The sequence below is a fragment of the Myotis lucifugus genome, unplaced genomic scaffold (assembly GCF_000147115.1).
Source record: "Myotis lucifugus unplaced genomic scaffold, Myoluc2.0 scaffold_953, whole genome shotgun sequence".
NCBI classification, from domain to species: Eukaryota; Metazoa; Chordata; class Mammalia; order Chiroptera; family Vespertilionidae; genus Myotis; species Myotis lucifugus.
In genome coordinates, this window is record NW_005872001.1 from 41,743 (window position 1) to 61,746 (window position 20,004).

The 20,004-nt window shown below is 53.8% G+C and overlaps 1 protein-coding gene across 1 annotated transcript in view; it reads right to left on the reverse strand.

Moving 5' to 3' along the window:
- RAB44 (RAB44, member RAS oncogene family) overlaps positions 1 to 14,170 on the reverse strand; it is a 30,154-nt gene extending 15,984 nt beyond the window's left edge. The window contains exons 1-6 of the mRNA XM_023747707.1: positions 13,909 to 14,170; positions 6,020 to 6,131; positions 4,152 to 4,326; positions 2,589 to 2,732; positions 1,842 to 1,932; positions 1,335 to 1,483 (exon numbers count right to left, since the gene is read on the reverse strand). Coding sequence (XP_023603475.1) covers positions 1,335 to 1,483; positions 1,842 to 1,932; positions 2,589 to 2,732; positions 4,152 to 4,326; positions 6,020 to 6,131; positions 13,909 to 14,148 — 911 coding nt within the window. The 5' untranslated portion in view covers positions 14,149 to 14,170. The remainder of the gene's footprint in view (positions 1 to 1,334; positions 1,484 to 1,841; positions 1,933 to 2,588; positions 2,733 to 4,151; positions 4,327 to 6,019; positions 6,132 to 13,908) is intronic.
- Positions 14,171 to 20,004: the final 5,834 nt, after the last annotated feature.

Genomic DNA, 20,004 nt, shown 5'->3' on the forward strand with positions numbered 1-20,004 from the left:
TGCAGAAACACAAACTGCCAAGGCCAGGAGGCCGGCCTGTGGGGCCACGCCCTCCATCTGTCTGCAGGGAGCTCCTGGTCCAGCAGCCAGTCCCTCGACTGGGAGACGGAGAGCTGCTGCCCACGCCCTCCAATGGCCCGGGGCCCTGCACAGCCCCCCCCCCCCCCCGTTACATCTCTGACCTCCTCTCCCACTGCCACCCTCCCCCCTGTTCCAGCCACAGGTCTCCTTGCTGATCCTTGAACATTCGCAGCGCATGGGCCTTTGCACTCACAGTTCCCTCTGCCTGGCTGCTCCTCCCCGCTCATCACATGGCCACCCCGCACCTTCTTCAGGTCTTTACTCCAATGTCTTCATCTATCAGACCCTCTGTCCCCGGCCGGCTTCACTCTATTCTCCTCCGCACTTTGTTATCTGATATGTTGTAGGTTTTCCTCGCTTGTTTTACCCTCCGTCTCCCTGACCAGACAAAAACTCCGTGGGCAGAGGCTGTCTGTCATGTCCCTCAGAACCTGGGACTGCCCTGCACATAGTGCGTCCTAACTAGCTGTTGGGTGAAGGGATGAAGGGCCTGGGGCAGAGCTTCAGGGGGGACAGGACACTATGGCCCCACGTGGAAGTCCGACCTTCTCCCTCGGCAGGAGGGGCCTGGTGCCTCGGGGGCACCTGGGGCACCAGCCAAGGCAGCGCCGGGAGAGCAGCTGGTGTCCGACAGCCCAGATGTGAGTTACCGCGGTCGGTGGTTTAGAAGCTGAAGGACGAGACCGGGGGGCAGGGTCTCAGGCCAAAGGCTCAGCCACAAGGAGACCAGGAAGTGACCATCAGCTACCAGACCTGGTGTCAGGGCAGCAGATCCTCTGCCCGGGAGCCAGGTCAGATTCAGAGACAGGAACAGCCATGATGGGTAAAGCACCGGGCACCTCGCCGGGTTTTCTAAGGCAAGAGTTCTGAACCCCCCTTCTCGGGGAGGTTAGAAACCTCCCAAGGCCGCTCAGCTGCCCACGGAGACGAGAGTGGACACCACCTCCGGCCCAGCCTCCCCAGCAGCGAGGCCTGGGGTTTGCCCTGCACTTTCCTGCTCCACAGCGCTTTCCACTTATCGCCTCGTGTTACACACCAGCCGGGAGGTGCAATAGATGTGGCCAGTCCCATTGCACAGGCAGAGAAACTAAGGCCGGGCTAGCCAAGGCATTTCCTCAGATTTGCACTGGAACCACAGGGCTTTGCACCCACCCCTTCTGGCTCCTGTCCCCGTGCTCCCGCTGCCCTACCTGGCTCACCTCAGAAAGGGCCACCACGCCTTTCCCAGGGGCCACCCTCATGGATCCTCAGGCGGGGGGCCAGCGTCTGAGTCCTCAGGGACCGGGCTCCGGGCCGCCGCACTCACCTCCCTCTGGCCCTCGGCCAGCTGCTGCGCCTCGCGCTCCTTGGCCTCCAGGACCTCCTGCATCTGCGAGCTGAGGGCCAGGTCCCGGGAGTCACTCTGAGGAGAGAGAGGCCTCAGGCCCTGGGCGGCAGCGTCTAAAACCCAGCCAGGCTCCACCTCCCCCTGGGCCTGGGGCACAGGGTCCCAGCGGAAGGGGTCTCAGGACAACTTCCCTGGCTCGGGCCTGGATTGTGGCAACAAGGACACCGAGGCCCAGAGGGGGGGACCGGCCCCAGGGGACAGAGCGAGACCCGCAGAGAGGGGACGGGGCTCGGCACTCCTCACCCCATCTCCTGGTCAGGGGTGTGAGAGGACCCAGCCACCTCCTGCCACCCCACACTGGCCGGGCACCGGCCCCACGGCTGGGCCAGCAGAGGGGTCCAGGGCAGGGGAGGGCAGGCTGCCGGGAGCCCACCTTGGCCTGCAGCTGCTGCTTCTGCCGGCCGATCTGCTGCTCCATCTCCTCGTACAGCTGCTGGACCTCGCGTTGGTGGTCAGAGTCCCGCCTGGAAGGGGTGGGAGGTGGGCCGGGCAGCGCTTCAGCGACCCCGGGCCCTGCTGCTGCCAGAGGCAGCCTGGACCTGGTTTGGAGTCCATCTACTGCTCAGCTAGCTTGGTCAGGGATCCCCAACCCTCGTTACCCTGGAAACAGTTGTCCCAATGGCAGCCCCTGACCCACACACCCCTGACATTGGTCACGCGGATCCCATCACCTGACTCCTATAGCCATCGCCAAGATATTGGTCCCCTGGCCCTGTCACATGGTCCCCACCACTTCACACCCTGTCCCCACATCCCTCTGTCACCATCCCCCTGCCTCCATAGCTCAGCCCCCCTGCAGAGCTGTGCCCATGCCAACCCCAGGGCTGCTGCATGCATTGCCATCTACGTGAGTGGCGCTCCTGGAGTTGGCTGCCACAGTGGCCCTGCACCAACACACACTTGGCATCCCACTCTGGACAAAGGCCAAACTCTGTCCTCCCCACACCCCCGAAGCCAGCCCTTCCTCCAGCTTCGCTCCGCCCATCCCAGCCTCCAGGCCCTGCGTGGCCTTGGCCTCCATCCTTCTGCAGCCGAGGGACTCCCATTAAGATTCAGCCGCTACATGCAGAGCTCCCACTACATGCAGACACCCAGTGGGCGCGAACCCCCACCCACTCACTTCCTCAGGGTCAGCTCCAGAGCCTCCTTGTCGGCCCGGGCCTCCTGCAGGCGGCTGGTCATCTGCGCCAGGAAGCCCTCCAGGTTGCCCGCCAGCTGGGGCTCCTCCTGCCTCAGCTTCCCCCACAGCTGCCAGATCTCCTGCCTGGGGAGGGGGGAGCCAGAGATTAGACCTGAGGGGGCCCAGGAAGCAGAGGGGGGCCCGTTCTCCATGTGAATGGCAACACTCCGAGAGACTGGGGCAGCTGGGCTACAAAACCTATTGACCTCTGTAGGTGCAGCCAAATGCCTCGCCCCCCAGGAATCTGTCCCAGGTGTGCCCAGGGAGAGGCCCTTCTTTTTTTGAATCCTCCCCCAGGGATATTTTTCCATTGGTTTTTAGACAGAGTGGAAGGGAGGGAAAAGGAGAGGGAGAGACAGCGAGAGAAACATCAGTGTGAGAGACACATTGATGGGTTGCCTCCCACACACACCCCAACCTGGGGCTAGGATCAAGCCTGCCACTGAGGTACGTGCCCTTGACCGGAATCGAACCCGGGACCCTTCCGTCTGCGGGTTGACGCTGTAGCCACTGAGCCAAACTGGTTAGGGCTGCCCTCTCCCTTCTTGAACCCCCACAGGACCTTGGTTCTCTGTGGTTTGGTGATTAAGTGTGGGGAGGGGGACTTGGGAGCCTGCCGGCCCAGGGCCTCGGCTGCCTTCTCTCTTCCCCCACTCCCTAGCTGTGTGATCTTTGGCAAGTACCATGCCCTCTCTGGGCTTGTTTGTAAAGCAGGGCGGCTGGTACCTGCCCAGCAAGTTCTCCAGAGAGTGAGACGCGCCCAGTGAAAGCACCCGCTGGGGCCTGGCACATGGTTGGCACTTGCTGTGTGTGAAGACAGATGCCAGAGAGCTGAGAGCAGGCCAAGCTGCCAAGGAGGCGGATGGCTCCCACCACGCCTGGCCCTGCAGCCTGTACCTGCGTCCCACCCTGCCTGCCCCACAACCTGGGCCTGCCCTCTGAGAGCCGTTCCCACAGCCCTTGGGGCAGCGACCCCCTTGCTGGCTCTGACCCCAGTGGCAGATGGGGGTGTGGGAGGGGCATTTTTAGGCAGGGCCCCCCTTCTTTGAGCGAGTAAACCCCAGGAGCCCCGAACCAGAGCCAGTTAGGAGGGAACGCCCTGTCTCCAAATCTCCCAACCCAGGGCATCACCGTCCTCACACCGCTCAAGTGGGGACCCTCTTTTTGGGTTAAGAAAGGCACCCTCAGAATGTGAGGACCCTTGGGAGGCTGCCCCAGCTCGTAACCCTCCAGAGGAGAGATTCTAGGGCGGGACAGGGCAGGGGGCGGGGCCTGGGCTTATCTTCTCCCCAAAGCTCTACCTCACTCCGCAGCCAGGGAAAGCAGGTCAGAGGTTAGGCCACTTGCCCCGAGTCACACAGCTAACAAGTGGCCAAGCCAGAATTTGCACCCAGCTCTCTCCCACTTTCACACTGTGCCCAGGCGAGGCCTCGCCTACACGGACTGGCAGTGCCCGACCTGCCCCCTCCCATCCCCCACACACACACACTGTGCTGGCCTTACTCAGGAAGTGAGTGGTCACCCCCCAGCTGCTCCATGAAGGCGAGAAACGCCTCCCTCTCCTCCGCGTCCGCCTCCTCCAGCACCGGGAAGCTGGTGGCCGCGGACCCGCGCTTGGACGACAGTGGCCTCCTTCCGCGGACCCTCTGGGTGCTCGGGCTGGAGCCAAAGATACTCTCTGTGGACAGAGGGGGACAGAAAGGAGGGGAGTGGGGCTGGGCTCAGCCCCTGACCCCTCACCTTGCCCTGCTCCAGCTCTTGGGGAATAATTATATCCATTCACGTTTCTACAGGGCCGTGTTCATCATTCCTCATGTCAGCCCAGGGAGGCTACTGGCGGCAGCCCTGTGCCCATTTTACAGATGAACATGCGAGGCCCAGAGAGGCCTAAAGAGCTGCTGGAAGCCACACAGCGGCTCCATGGAGGCCAACACATTCTTCGTTCACCCAGAATATTTGTTGAGCACAGAATAGTTATGTGCTGGGGACAAAAATGGCCCAAATCCTTGTCCTAGTAGAACTGACATTGTAGTGAGTGCTGAAAAGGACACATTTTTTAAAAAGTAAATTTGCTAAGTGAGCTAAAGGAATAAACAGGACCATTTCCATTGTTACTGGGGGCTACTTTAGAGCGAGTGGTTAGGTGTGCCCTGAAGACATTGAACCGAGATGAGAGTAGCAAGAAGAAGCAAGTCATGTGCCTTCCTGGGGAAGCGTACTCCAGGCAGCGAGAACAGCACGTGCAAAGGCCCTGCAGTAGGAAACAGACTGGCACACCAGAGGAGGCGAGTGGCACTGAGTGAGCCAAGAGGCTGGCAGAGTCTGGCTGGTGCTGCCCTGTGGGCCCAGGAAGGGGTGCAGATTGTGTTGCACAGGCAGGGGCAGCCCTGGGGTGCTGGGCAGGACTGGATACTGATAGGAAGATGGACCTTGGGGGTGCATGGACAACAGTGTTCCCTCTGCCCCCACCCCCGATTCCAAATACCAATCCCCCCTCCCTACTCCCGGCTTCCCAATCACCAGAACCAGAGCACCCACCTCCTGGGCAGCCCCAACCTATATATGCAGATTCCTGGCTTCCCTCTCTGTTGCCCGTCAAACTTTTGGAGACTAGCAAACTGAGAACCCTAGATGGCTCTGCATTAATGTAAGGCCAGCTGGGCTCTGCAGGTCTCGAAGGACACCACACCTCCCACTCCCTGGGCCAGCCTCCCCCCCATCTCCCCACCCCCCCACCCCGGAGAAGAGGGAGTATCATTCCCTCTGGTCTTGGTCTCTCTAGGTCCTTTGGGGCCTGTCTGGAGAAGCGGGGTGGAAGTAGCCCTGCTCAGTGAGGACTAAAGGCCTGGGAAGCCCCACCCCCTAACTATCACCCTTTGCTGCCCCCGGGACCTAAATTCCCTCCAAAGCCGGGCTGTGAACTTCCTCAGAGGGAAACAAGGCCTGGGGGTCTCAAGAATGGGGAGGGGGTTGCTTAACTTCTTGCTCCAAGGAAGCCTTTTGTTGGGGAGAAGACAGGGAGGCATCAGAAAGCAAGCCTGGCAGCCTCTCTAGAGAAGGGGGTGCTGAGGGGACCCCCAGGCCAAGAACGGCTCTGGCCGGTGGGAGAGGAAGCGATCCCATCTCCTGGGCTAGAGTCTTAAGGCTCAAACCACCTGCCTTCCCACCAGGCTGAGTGCCCTCGTCTCCACAGTCACCAGGATTGTCTTCCACACCCTGAGCTCCCTCGGGGGTGCTGTGAGGGTCCCCTGGTTGCTAAGGTGTCACTGTTGCCTGTCCGGCAGCCCAGCCTGGCCCCGTGCTGGGCTCACTGCAGCGATGCCTGCCCGTGCGGCCAGCCCCCTCAGCGCCTCCTCCCGGGACGGACTTACTCAGCCCAGAGCTGAACTCTTCCAGGGAGAGGTGTCCCTTCCGCTCCACATCCACCCAGTCAAAGATCATCTCCGGCTCCTCCTCGCTGCCCAGGAAGCTGAACTTGGCCACCTGCAAGGAGGGGGTAGATTGGGTGCTGTTCCCACTGGGCCATCCTCAAAACATAGAGGCGTCTGTCATCAGCCACCCCCACCTTCCCTCTCCCCGGTTTTGGAGTCCCACGGCCTGCTGAGCCTGAGCCAGAGCCTGCCCTGAGGCTCCCGGACCCGGACCCTGTCCGAGGCAGCCTCAGCAGAGCCTTGAACTTCTCCACACCTTCCCCATCCTCCCTCCTACAGCAACATTTGCCTGTCCTGAGCCTCCTCCCTTAAGGACCCTGATAAAGGACAGTGGGGAATCCGCCCCAGGTTGTGTTTATCGGAGTCCAAAAATTAACCTGGAACTTGAAAATAAGTCCCCGGGGTGGACAGCATGTTCCTCAGGGGCAAAAGCCCCCAAGCATCTTCTAGAGGAAGGCACAGAATTCATCTCGTGGAGCTGCTGAAAGGGCCCAGACTAGAGAAAGTCACGGGTTAACTTGTAGGTTTCATCTGATAGAGATGTAAGTCATTTCTGTCCAATGGAACAGATGACCCCAAAGATTTACGGCCTATTGGACATTAAGCAGCTTTTAAGACTCCAACTCAGCATTTCTAACATTTCTTTGTTAAATTACCTAGCTTTTTAAATGCTCTTTCAACCATTCATAACCTCTCTCAATTATTGAGTTAAATAAATCTTCGATGATTCATCTTAGTTTTTGCCTAAGGGGCATGAGTGTACCTTCCTGGAAGTTACGTTTGGACAGTTTTGGAGGTTCCTGGAGATGCCCAATGGACTCGGCTGTCGGAACCAAGGAAGCTGCTTTGCTGGGGAAGTGAGCAGGCACTTCGGGCGCGGAGGGAGTCCTGAGTGTGATCGAGCTTTAAGTTCGCTGACTCTGTGTCTCTAGTTTTCTTTTTGCGGAATTTGTGTTTTTTATTTGGTGGCAGCGATGGTGGGGAAGACAACAGAAAGTCGGATTTGCTCCTCTTCTGTGGGTGGCGGCAGTGTTTGCTTTTCTACGTGTGACCGCGCATTAGTTAGGGGTTGTGTTCCCACTGGGAGGGAGAGCCGCTTTTGAGACCTGGACTGGTGAGTTTTTCTGTCTCTGTGCTGACTTTTGACCTGTGGCTGGAGTCGTAAAAATAAAGTCAGAGTCACTCTATGTTTGTGTGTCTACATCATCCGTAATCAGAGAGGCCTTAACTCTTACTGTGGGTGTGAAATAACTTCCTACCTCTGGAGGTATTAATAGCTTAGAGTCCGGGGGTTCTGTATTGATTGGTTTGTAGAGACAGCTAAGTGTCTATATAAATCTAATGTTTCCAGAAGTCAGAGGAAATAAAGAAACCAAATTTCTATGCTTTAGATGTGCTCAGCTTTTTTTTTAAGTCCCCCATACAAGAAGTTGTTAGCTCAGAAAACTTTTAAGGAGCCAGGTTCAATAATTAAGGTGAATCTTTGGACAAATGAGATTAGTTTTTAAATCTGGGTTACAAGACACAGATAATAGTTATATCTGTGTTTTCTCTGCTTTATATTAAATACTAGAGGCCCAGTGCATGAAATTCATGCACGGAGGGGGGATTCCCTCAGCCCAGCCTACACTCATTCCAATCGGGACCCTTGGGGGGTGTCCGACCACTGGTGGGATCGGGCCTAAACTGGCGGTCAGACACCCCTCTCATAATCTGGGACCACTGACTCCTAACAATTCACCTGCCTGCCTGCCTGATCACCCCTAACTGCCTCTGCCTGCCTGCCTGATCACCCCTAACTGCCCTCCCCTGCCAGCCAATTTGGTTCTGATTGGTCAGTTTCTATGCCAGTCAGCATCAAAAGCTCCCCCTCTAGGCAGCCATTGGCTCCTTACATTCACCCAGATTTTGTTCTGATTGGTCAGTTTCTATGCCAGTCAGCATCTCTGAGCCTATCAATGGGGCCTGATCAGAAAGGCTGGGCTGATCAGCAGCCCTGGTGGAGGCCTGGAGAGAAATGGAGGCAGGGCTGCTGGCCAGGCCGGGAGAGAAAGAGAGGCAAGTTCTGATCAACAGCTGCCACAGAGGCTACAGATCAGACCCTGCCTCTCTCTCTGCAGGCCTCTCTCCGGGCCTGGTCCGCAGCCCCCTAGGCAGTCAGTGCTGGGTCGGGGTGCCTGCAGCGGCCACAGTCAGTGCTGGTCGAAGTCCCAATGGTTGTTACAACCCTGGCTCTTTATTATATAGATAATACAAGTATACATTTTATTTTTTTAAGGCCTGGATTTATTTTTTTGTGAAGAAACTAGTTCATCTGAATGTCCTGCACTTCTTATTTTGTCTTACTGATTTTGTCTTAAGCTAACATTATCTGTACATAATGTTTAGGGTTATAAAAATGTTAGAATTATACACCTGAAACCTATATAATTTTATTAACCAATGTCACCCAATAAATTCAATAAAAATAAACAAGTGTATGCCCTGGCCAGTGTGGCTTGGTTGGTTGACCATCGTCACGTGCACCAAAAGGTCACTGGTTTGATTCCCGGTCAGGGCACATGCCCAGGTTATACATTTGGTCCCTGATGGGGGTGCATGCAGAAGGCAACTGATCAATGTTTCTCTCTCCCTCTCCTTGCCTCGCTCTTTAAAATAAAATAAAAAATACATTTAAAAATTAAACAAATAAACAAGTACATAAAAAAGAAAATCTGTTAAAGAGAGAAAAGTTAAACCCAGTTGTGCACATCTGAAGAAAAAGATTATAACAATTTAAATTTGTGTTCAACTAAATTGATTAATTATTCTAACAAATTTTATATCAACAGTACTTATATTTTGTAGTATGTCATTTTAAACATACTTTCCAAGATTTTTAGTAACATGAAAAACTTGAATGAATATTAAATTAATTAAGAAAATGTAATACTAAAAGTTTAATTGCTAAGCATAATTGTAAGCTTGTGTCTTTTTACTTCTTACTTTTATGTGCTGGAGAGCAGCTATATCTTTGGGTCATGTTAATGAGTGAATTCATTTTTGACACTTTAGGTAGTTGTGCAAGAGAAAGCAGGGACTCAAGTAGACATTTGTAAACCTATATTCAGAGCAACAGTGTTCACAATAGCTTAAAGACGGAAGCAACTCAAATGTCTACCAAGGGGCAAGCGGATACATGAAAGGTGGTAGATACATACAATGGAATATTATTCAGCCTTAAAAAGGAAGAAAATTCTGCAATATGCTACAACGTGAATGAACCTTGAGGACAAACACTGTATGAGTCCACCTATATGAGGGACCTGTAGTAGTCAAATCACAGAGATAGGAAGTAGAACTGGGGAGATGGGAGAATGGGAGTTAGTGTTTAATGGGCCCAGAGTTCCAACTGGGGGGAAGAAGAGCTTCTGGAGATGGGTGGTCATGATTGCACAACAATGTGAATTACTTAATATCACTGAAATGGTAAGTTTTACGTTAGGTGAATTTTATCACAATTTTTTTTAAAGTTGTGCAAGGGACATGTGTGACTGCAGAAAGTCGTGTTAGGTGTCCTTGTGAGCTCTGCTAGTCTGCTGAAATGCTTGTATAATCTCAATTACTTACCCCCAGTTCATTCCGAGGTTAATTACTTTGGTTAAAAGTTGTAGTCACTACGGGTGTTTGAGACTATACTAGGAACGTTAGGGACAGAGAAACCCATTGTGTCTGCAAGGAAAATGGGGTGTGTTTTTGTCTTGAAGGGATAAAGGAAGTGGTTTTTGTCTTAACGTGTCCGGTTGTTCCAGAACATGAAAAAATATAAAGGCCACAACCTGAATGGATAGAGAATCATAGAAGGTTACTGAACGGGAGTCTTTCTGCCTTGATTTATAATACCCGAGTCTGAAAATTAGCTATGAAATATGTTAACATTTTACCAAATTTGCCTCAGTTTTGATGGGTTTAAAAATAAATTAAGTCCTAGCTGGTTTGGCTCAGTGGATAGAGCATCGGCCTGCAGACTGAAGGGTCCCGGGTACGATTCGGTCAAGGGCACATGCTCTTGTGGGCTCCATCCCCAGTAGGGGGCACGCAGGAAGCAACCGATCAATGATTCTCTCTCATCATTGATTTTTCTATCTCTCTCCCTCTTCTTTCCTCTCAGAAATCAATAAAAATATATTATAAATAAATAAATAACAAAACTTGTGAAACTCCCTTGTGTTACATCAATGCAAAACTAGAATTGGGCTCCATCTCTATTAAAATTATAAATTGAGCCCCTAGCAAGGGTTAGAAAGAGGTTACTATTTATCTTCTGTGTAAGTTGCCCAGATAACTGATTCCACTTCTCATCAGAAAAATCCCCTCTGCTATGTTTGGCTTTATCATATTCTATTTTTTAAAAAAACAAGAACCTAAGGTACCTCTCTTACGAAAGAGCTCAACACCCTTGCAATTGTGTCACCTTCTTCTATGTTTATTCCGAAAGATGGTATTTTCTCGTCACTTTGATTAAATAGATAACCAAGCAGTACTATTTCTCAGGCTCCCATGAGCCTGCCTTAAACTTGTGGCCACATTTCTCTGATAGCTCTTTTGATTTTGCCTTCCAATATCAGATCCTAAATTTAGAAAAAAAGAAACTTCAGGATATCTTTCCATATATTTATTAAATACTTCACCACTATTCTAAGAGCATGATGGGCAGGAAATAACAAGTGTTGGTGAGGCCGTGGGGAAAAGGAAACCCTTGTGCAGTCATGGTGGGAACATAAATTGGTGCAGCCACTATGGAAAACAATATAGAGGTCCCTCAAAAAACTGAAAATAGAGCTCGGCCAGGTGGCTCAGTTGGTTGGAGCGTCGTCCCATATATCAAAAGAGTGCAGGTTCGATTCTGGGTCAGGGCACATACCTAGGTTTTTGTTCGATGCCCAGTCAGGGTGCATGTGGCAGGCGACCCATTGCTGTTTCTCTCTCACATCAATGTTTCTCGCTCTCTTCTCTCTCTCTCTCTCTCTCTCTCTCTCTCTCATCAATAAATATATCCTCAAGTGAGGATTAAAAACAAAAATCTATTCAAAATTTTTAAAAATAGAACTACCATATCATCCAGCAATTCCACTTCTGGGTATTTATCTGGAGAAAATGAAAACACGAATTCGAAAAGATAAATGCTCCCTGTGTTCACTGCAGCATTGTTTACAGCAGCCAAGACATGGTACAACCCGAGCGCCCCTCATGGGCGAATGGATGGAGAAGACGTGGTGTACTGTGTGTGTGTGTGTGTGTGTGTGTGAGTTTAAATTTTTAAGTTCATTAAGATTAATTAATACAATTGTGTTTAACACCTGCTTCTAAAAGATAAGCTGATCATGATCAATAAAAAGTATTGTAATCTTTGTTGCCTGTAGAAGAACATGAAAACTGAGGCTTTAACCTGTAATAAAATCTGGTATTAAACGTGGCTTGGGTGCAAAACAGAAGAGCATTGTAGGAAGAACATCAACTCAGAAGAGATGGTGGCCTTTCCTGGGCTGTTTATGGAGGTAAAATCCACTAACACAACTATTTCAGAAGTTGCATGCTGTACCGGAAGGCCATGGAGATTGTTCAACGCCGTCGCTACCTCAGGGGAAACGCTGGTCAGCCCTTATGCATAGCTCTGTCCCCAGTAGAGAGCTTGGCTCTCCTCCACTCTGATATTATTAGTTCCTGTGACAGATAACCACAGCTGCTCAGGCTCCCTCCTAAGTAAGCGTGTGCTTTGCCCGAGGCTCAGTGAACAGCTGCAGCCACAGTCTGTGCTCCCGCAGGACAGACCCGAAGCTGGGGGAGGGACTGCGCCCCGTTCTCCGCGCTGCAGGCGCTCCCCTGGGGCGGGACGCCGAGCCACCGCCCTTCAGCCTGAGCCCAGCAGCGGCCGGCTCTCCAAGGTCCCCCAGAACAAGAACTAGTTCCACGGAACCGAGTGAAGGGTCCAGGGAAATCTGGTCGTGGTATTTGTTGGGAACATCGCTGGTATTATTTTTACGGACCTATGAGAAAGTCCTGTCTTCTGGAGCTGTCTCTAACCTTCAGTTTAGTAGGTGATGGCTTTTGTAAACTGAAATTAAACTTATTAAATGGTATCTGAATCCCACGGGCCCCTCCTGATTTAGAAACCAGTACTTTTACTTTCCAGGCAACATCGCCCTTCACACAGGTGCAGTAAGAATCTGTCCTCCTTTCCTGGAGCTAGATTAGATAAATCAGTTGCGTAACTGTAGTGTCATATTGCAGGGTGATTGGCATCCAATCAGGTGTGACAAGTCCACTGTGAGGAAGACGGAGCCAACGCCTGCCAAGCCCTCCTAGGAGCCAGGTGATAAGGAAGGCCATTCTGGGCAGGAGGGGGACCCTAGAAAAGTTGGGGACCCCAAGAAGAAAGCCCCTCACATTTATAGAGGCTGCAGACAAAAGCTGGTGGAAAGAGAGCCTTAGGAGAGACATCGGGTGGCCAGCTTCAGTCCGGAAAGGGCCACATCCCTGGTACCCGCCAGCCCCGGGCAAACTGGGGCAGATGGTCACGCTGGACAGCAGAGCCACAAGCAGAGGTTGTAAAAGCCTGAAACTTGGGAACAAGGTAGACAGCGCATTGTACAGACCAGAGGAATGCACTTAGTTCATCTCATTGTTTACCTTTAATTCAAAGTCCCAGACTTCGGGTTACTTGTTAACTTGTAGGTTTTTGTCCAGGAGAGATGGAAGTCATTCTGCCTAGCAGAATAGATGTCCCCCAAGATTGATGGCTGTTGGACATGAGTCATTTTTAAAACTGAACTCAGCAATTTTATCATAATGCTCCTCTGTCAAATTGCCTAAAAATATCGCAAAAATCAAAAGAGCTCCTCAAATGCTCTTTGAACTCACCGGAACATCTTACTGGATCCCTTCTTAATTAGTAACAATAATTAATTAGGTAAGACCTTCGATAAGGGCTGATTTTTATATTTACTTCAAAGTCTTTTTTGTTATCCTTTTGAAAATTATATTTGAACATCGGCCATTCAGACCTGCTGTGGGGCTGAGGCTGGGGGATAGGAAGGGCAGTTTTGCTGGGGGAAGGACAAAGTCCGGAGCAGGGAGCAGCATCGGGAGGAGGAGCAGGCCCAGCCAGACCCGAGCAGCCCACAGAGGCCCCTGTGCAGGGAGTGAGGAAAATCCAAAGAAAAATCTGTCCTTGCCCTAACCGGTTTGGCTCAGTGGCTAGAGCGTCGGCCTGCGGACTGAAGGGTCCCAAGTTCGATTCCAGTCAAGGGCATGTACCTTGGTTGCGGGCACATCCCCAGTAGGGGGTGTGCAGGAGGCAGCTGATCGATGTTTCTCTCTCATTGATGTTTCTAACTCTCTATCCCTCTCCCTTCCTCTCTGTAAAAAATCAATAAAATATATATATTTTTTTAAAAATCTGTCCATCTGGTCTAGGCCATAGCCCAAGACTCCTCACCGGGACACACGACCATGGCTGACCTTATGTTTCATTCAAGTTTCCGATCATTGACAAGGCTTGATTTCCAGGCCTCTAAGCTAGACTTCCCTGTTCGGTGGGCCTAAAGTTACATCATTTGCAAGTTAGTTCTTTGGCTTAAAGTCCTTCCCTTTGTCAAAATGTAAATGTTTCTGAAAGAGGGTAACACACGGAGCCTTAGCAGTCATTTGCACATTAGTATAAACAAATTCCTAGCCTTTTCTGAGGTCAAAGTTTAGATGGAAGAAAGGGAAAGAGCAGGCGAGCCCTGTGGTCCTGGGTGGCGCGAGCCTTGGAAAGGGATCAGGGAGGGACGGGGCCTCTGACTCACCGCCAGGTCCTCTCGGGTGACAAAGCCCCTCTCCGCGGCACCACAGGCCTGGAAGAAGCCCTGCAGCTCCTCCGCTGCCTGGGAGGGCCAGGACTCTGGAGCCACAGGGCCATCCTGGCCAGCAGCGGGCTCCCGTATCTGCCGCCGCCGGCTGGAGCCCAGTTTCCGGCCTTTTCGGGCGGCTCTGTGCCCAGCCTCCATGCTGCTCTGACCTGGGGACAGAGAATGGCGAGGGATCATTGCCTGCTGCACGGTCACCGCCGGCTGCAATCCCTCCCTGGCTCCCCGTTAGCCATGGAGAGAACCCACCATGGGTGATGCCGCCCTGCCTGAGGCCTCCTGGCCTCCAGCACAGCCTGCCCAGGCCCTGCCCTTCCCGCTCCCTCGGCCTGGAATGCTCTTCCCCGCACCCTCCTCTTCAGATCTCTGCTCAACGGCCCAGGGTCTTCCCCGACTGTTGAATAAGGAGGCCCCGTGCGGGACAGGTTCCGGTTTAGGCCTTGACGTGGCTACACAGGCTCGTCCCGAGTCCCACGTCTGAAGGGCCAGCAGCACCCGGTGAGTCGTCCCTCCCGCTCTCCTGCAGCTCACTTCCTTCCCCCTCCCCGAGGGGAGGGACCCCCCACAGCTGCCTCTTCCCTCTCAGTCACCTGCCTCCAGCCTTGCTTTCTCCTCAACACCATTTCTCTGCTCTTTCCACACGCCCACCAAGGAATCAGAATGTGCCCCCCCTCCACTCCCCACCCTCACCCCACGCAGTCCACAGCACCCCTCCGAACACTCCCCACTCCCAGGAGGCCAGGTTCCCTCCCACCCTTGGTCCCTGTGCCCCAACCTCCAGACTCTCATACCCCCTCACCTAGCTGACACCTCTTCCTCCCTCTGCTTCCTCCAAGAAGCCTTCCCTGCACCCACCCCCAACTTCAAGTAGGGGTTCAGTACGCCCCTGTCTGTGGCCCCACGATGCCCTGGGCTCCCCTATGGATGTCACTGTGCACCTTGTTCCACATTATCCTCAGCTCCTTAGCACATAGTAGGTGCTCAAGTAAGTGTCGTCCAATTCATTCATTAGGGTCCTTTCTTCTGTCATTGAAGGTCTTAGGTCAGTCAGTCAATTAATAAGGATTTTGATGGATAAGGCTTTGTCCACGTGAGGCCCCAGGGCAGGAGAAGGGGAGGCTGGGGTGTGGAAGGGGTAGTCGGGGGCCTGCCCTGGAGGGAATAAGTCCAGGGTACAGAAATGTATGGGGTGAGAGGGATTGATGTGCAAATGGCCAGGCAGCTTCCTGTGGGCCGTGGGGCTTGGCCTGGCCCTGAAGGGGTGGGTGGGGTTTAGGAGCAGTGAGCAGCAAGTGCAGAGAAACTGAGGCAGCAGGAGCCACCCCTCCGGGCTTTGTCTGTTGGGGCCAAAGGTCACAGACAGGCTGAGTGAGGGTCAGGGAGCCTGCCTCGGGGAAGATGGAAGGAGCCACTGGCCCAGCGCCCGTGGGCGGATTTCCTCACACGGGGTGCACAGGACGTGGATGAAGCAATCCTCACCCCCGGAGGCCCCCAAGCTTTAGTGAGTCGTCTCCGTCTCTTCCTGTCTGTGTGTCTCCACCTGTGTCGCTCCTCTCCCCGTCTCTCTGCCTGCCACTCCAGGGCCTGCAAAGTCTGTTTCCGGTCATAGATGTGAAGCTGCAGCGGTGCTGGGCCGGGCTCGGCGCCGTGAGCCCATCGGGGCACCTCTGCCTGACCCCGGGCTGGGAAGCGGCCACTGTGGGAGCATCGGCTCCATGCGGACTGGCCAATGGGACCAATCCCCCCCCGAGCAGTGACCAGCACCTCTTCTGAGACCCCCCTGCCCAGCCCCTGCCCCAGAGCCAGCACGCACTGCACTGCGGTGACCAGACCCGGCAGGTGGCGAGCAGGCGGTGAGCGAGGAGCAGTGCACCCCTCTGACCCCGGCAGGAGGCGAGGAGGCCGCTGCTCTGGAGTCAGGCTCCGCTCTCCGTCCTGCCGCTGGCCAGAGTGACCCGGGCAAGCCACGTGGCATCCTGTACCTCGGTTTCCCCACGGGAACGTGAGAGGAGCCGTGTTTACCACGGGGCTGCGGTGAGGACTAGGTGAGATCCTTAAAGGTGAGTCGCCACCCCTTCTGGCTTCACTTTCTCTGAGCGCTTGTCACCTTCCCAGATAGTCTTTTATCCGATTTTGTGTCATTTCCATCTCCTCTCAGGAAACACAAGCCTCCTGGGAGTCGGAAGTTTACCCTTTTGTTCTCTGCTCTATCCCAACCGCCCGGACCGAGCCTCACTGAGGTCCGCATCCGGTGACATTGTCCCATCTGTGACCCAGGAGAAGGCCTCGCCGCCGCCCAGCCCACAGTGACGGCTGGTGACGCGGCAACGGCGATGGTGCTGACAACGTGGAGAGGGTGACATTCCATTTGAGCCTCACAGAAGCCGGGTACTGCACAGACGCGATTTATACCCACTTGACAGATGAGGAAACTGAGGAGGGAGGGAGGGAGGGCGGCTGCAAGCCTCAGAGAACCAGCGCCAGGCCCGCTCCCCTGGGTGGTCATGGGACGGCCTTCCCCCACGACCACTTCCCGACAGATGCCTCTGGGCGGCAGGAGGCCCATCGGTGAGTCACAGACGCCCGCGGAGCAGCCGTGGGTGTGACCGCCCCATGGGCGGGCAGAGGGGCGGCTTTACTTGCGGTTGTGGGATTTGGAAACTCGAGTTTCACACCCACTTCCTTTGAAGGAGATACAGGCAGATGATAACATTCCCATTGCGGAAGCTTCTAGAACCGCAGTGCTGGGGGAAGAGTCTCTGTGATGTGGGGCCACAGGGCGGAGTCTGTCAGCTCCATACGTCAGGGAAGGTAGGATCCTGAAGTCCATTCCCTGCGGCCACTTTCCAGGACACCGGACGCTCTTAACATCCTTTGGGGGCAGCTCCCAGCTGCACCGCCCTGGCCACTCCCAGCTCCCAGCTCCCAGCTCCCAGCGGGCGTTTGGTGTGAAAGCAGCGCCCAGCCCTCTTGGCTGCCTCAGCACCAGCCCTGGGAGCCGGTCCGCCCTCCCTCCCAGGAGCCACGCCGCCTCCTTGTCCGTCAGGAGCCTGGGCAGAGGGACAGCAGGTGCCCTGCAGCCAGCACTGCCCAGAGCACCGGTGGCACCCTCAGAGCAGTGTCCCCCCAGGAGCCTCCGGCCCCCGCCAGGAGCAGTCTGTGCCCCTCAGGGCCAGGCACGGCCATCAGAGGCAGGGGGACACCCTCGGTCACCTCAGCCGCACATGCTCACACTCCCGCAGCAGCTCCCACCAGCCAGCCTGGTGCTCACCACAGCCCCTCAGCCCTCGCAGCCCCGGGCGAAGGTCCCTGCCCTTCGGTCACTCAGAACCACAGGCCTCGGAGTCAGCAGCAGGGGCACCCCCTGAGCACCCCTCCCCCTCCTGGATCATCGCTCCCTCACTCCCTCGCTCCCTCACCAGCCAGAAGCCCCCTCGTGACCAGGAACACATCGCACACCCTGCAGCCCGACCTCTCCCCTCACTCCTCCCCCAAGAAATCAGGCAAAGTTTGAAGTCGGCGGCAGAGTCACAAGACAGTGTCTGCAGGTGCCGGGGCCTCCCCCATCCCCATCACTCTCTCACCAAAGGGGTGAGGGGCTGGGTCCGCGCGCACCCCCTCACCGCAATAACTGCAAATGACAGCGAGTCACAGGCCCTAACTGTCCAGGCGAGGGGGCTGAGAGCCCCCTCGCGCCTTGTTCTGGTCCACTCACCCCTCTTCCCTCCAACTTGATAGAGAAACAGAGGCTCTGAGGAGCCAGGTGAGCTGCCCAGGGTCACATGACATTTAAAGGCAGGCAATGCACCCCGTCTCCTGCCCAGGTGCCCTCCGTTAGACCAGAGAGAGCCCCACATTCACAAGAAAAGAGGACTCAGCCCTTTGCATCCTTGTCATCGAGCTGGCTGGGGGCCCTGCTGCCTCCCCCATCCTCATCCCTCCAAGAAAAGCATCGCCACGGGGGCGGCTCCCACTCCCACCTGCAGACTCCGCAGCACCACCTGGGCCTCCTGCTCCTCCTGCGCCTCCTGCGCCTCCTGCACCTCCTGGGCCTCCTGGGCCTGCTCGAGGAGCCCGCGCGCGCAGGACTCTTAACAGTCCTGCCTCTTGCTTCATCTCTCTTCCGCTCCCAGCAAGCTGATCTCCTGTGCTGATCTCTGAGACTTCCTGTAGAAGTGGCCACTGTTACCCTTTCATAATGTGGCCTGGTTCTCCCGAGGCCCCTTGCTCTAGAATCCTCGGACTTGGAGCAGGCAGAGCAGAGGGAAGTCCATCTAAGTCAGCGGTTCTCAACCTTCCTAATGCCGTGACCCTTTAATACAGTTCCTCATTTGTGGTGACCCCCAATTCCATTGTTACAAATTGAACATAATTAAAGCATAGTGATTAATCACAAAAACAATATGTAATTATATATGTGTTTTCCGATGGTCTTAGGCGACCCCTGTGAAAGGGTCGTTCGACCCCCAAAGGGGTCGCGACCCACAGGTTGAGAACCGCTGATCTAAGTGGAGGCTCAGGACAGCGAGGTGGGCTGTCTGCGGTCACCCAGCCCTCGATGGCCAAGCCAGAGATTGGACGCTGCCTCTGGTTGCCACGGTGATGCCATGGCGTATCCCGGCCAGGGTGTTAATGGGCACAGTGCAGGCCAGTGCTGGCTGGGAAGCCGCACGCCGTGCCCTACCTCAGGGCCTCACTCTCGGGCAGGGTCATGGAATACCAGGGAGGCTTACAGCTAAATCACCTTTCAGAGCAGGGTGGGCAGCGTCCAGCCCGAGGGCCATATAAGGCCTGCGAAATCACTGGCTCTGGCCCTGCCAAGGCATTAGGAGTGAGTTAATTAAATGTTTGCCCAAATATAGCAGGTTATTTATTTATTTATTTTTATTCTTTAAAGGGAGAGGGAGAGGGAGGGGGAGAGAAGGAGATAAGCATCAATGATGAGAGAGAATCATTGATCAACTGCCTCCTGCACTCCCCACACTGGGGATCAAGCCCGCAACCTGGGCATGTGCCCTGACGGGGAATCGAACTGTGATCTCCTGGTTCGTAAGTCGACGTTCAACCACTGAGCCATGCCGGCCGGGCAGCAGGTTAATTTTTAAGTAGATAATTTTGTATGGCCTGCGAATGATGCTATAAATATCCAAATGGCCCTTGGCAGCAAAAAGGTTCCCCACTCCTGTTTTAGAGAACAGTCTAACCTAATACCAAACTGTATTGTAGAGCTACAACTATCAGAAGAATGTGGTACCAGAGCGTGAATAGAAATGGGTGAATCAATGGTACAGAATAAAAAATAGACAGGAATAAACTCAAATATGTACATGGGAATTTAGTGTATAATAAAGGAGCATGTTTCAAATCAGTGAGAAAGATGACTTATTCAATAAACCATTGGGAGATTGGCTTAGGTATTTGCAAAAGACAAAGTTGGAGTTCTAACTCTAAAATAATTTTATATGGGTTGCTCAGCCAGTGTGGCTCAGTGGTTGAGGGTCACAGTTCGATTCCCATGCCCGGGTTGCAGGTTCAATCCCCAGTGTGGGGCGTGCAGGAGGCAGCTGATCAATGATTCTCTTTCATCATTGATGGCTCTCTCTCTCTCTCCCTCTCCCTTCCTCTCTGAAATCAATAAAATATATATATATATATATATATATATATATATATATACACATTAAAAATAAAATAATTTTATATGGGTCAAAAATTTAAGCATTAAAAAATCATATAATTCTGTTATTTGGGATTTATTTCAAAATAATGAAGGGATGGGGGAATGGTGGGGCGGCACAGATGAAATAACCCTGGCCCTGGCCCTGGCCTGCTCTGATTACCGTTGAAGCTGGTGGGAACCACAGGCTCATTCTATGCTTCTCTCTGCCTTTGAACAAATACCATAAGGAATCCTGGGGTGATTTTTAAATAACCTTGGAGCAGGCAAAGCCTTTCCAGGCACAGTACAAAGCTTTAGAAGCCATAAAAGAAAAGATTGAGACATCCAACTACATAGAAATTTTAAAATAAAACAAC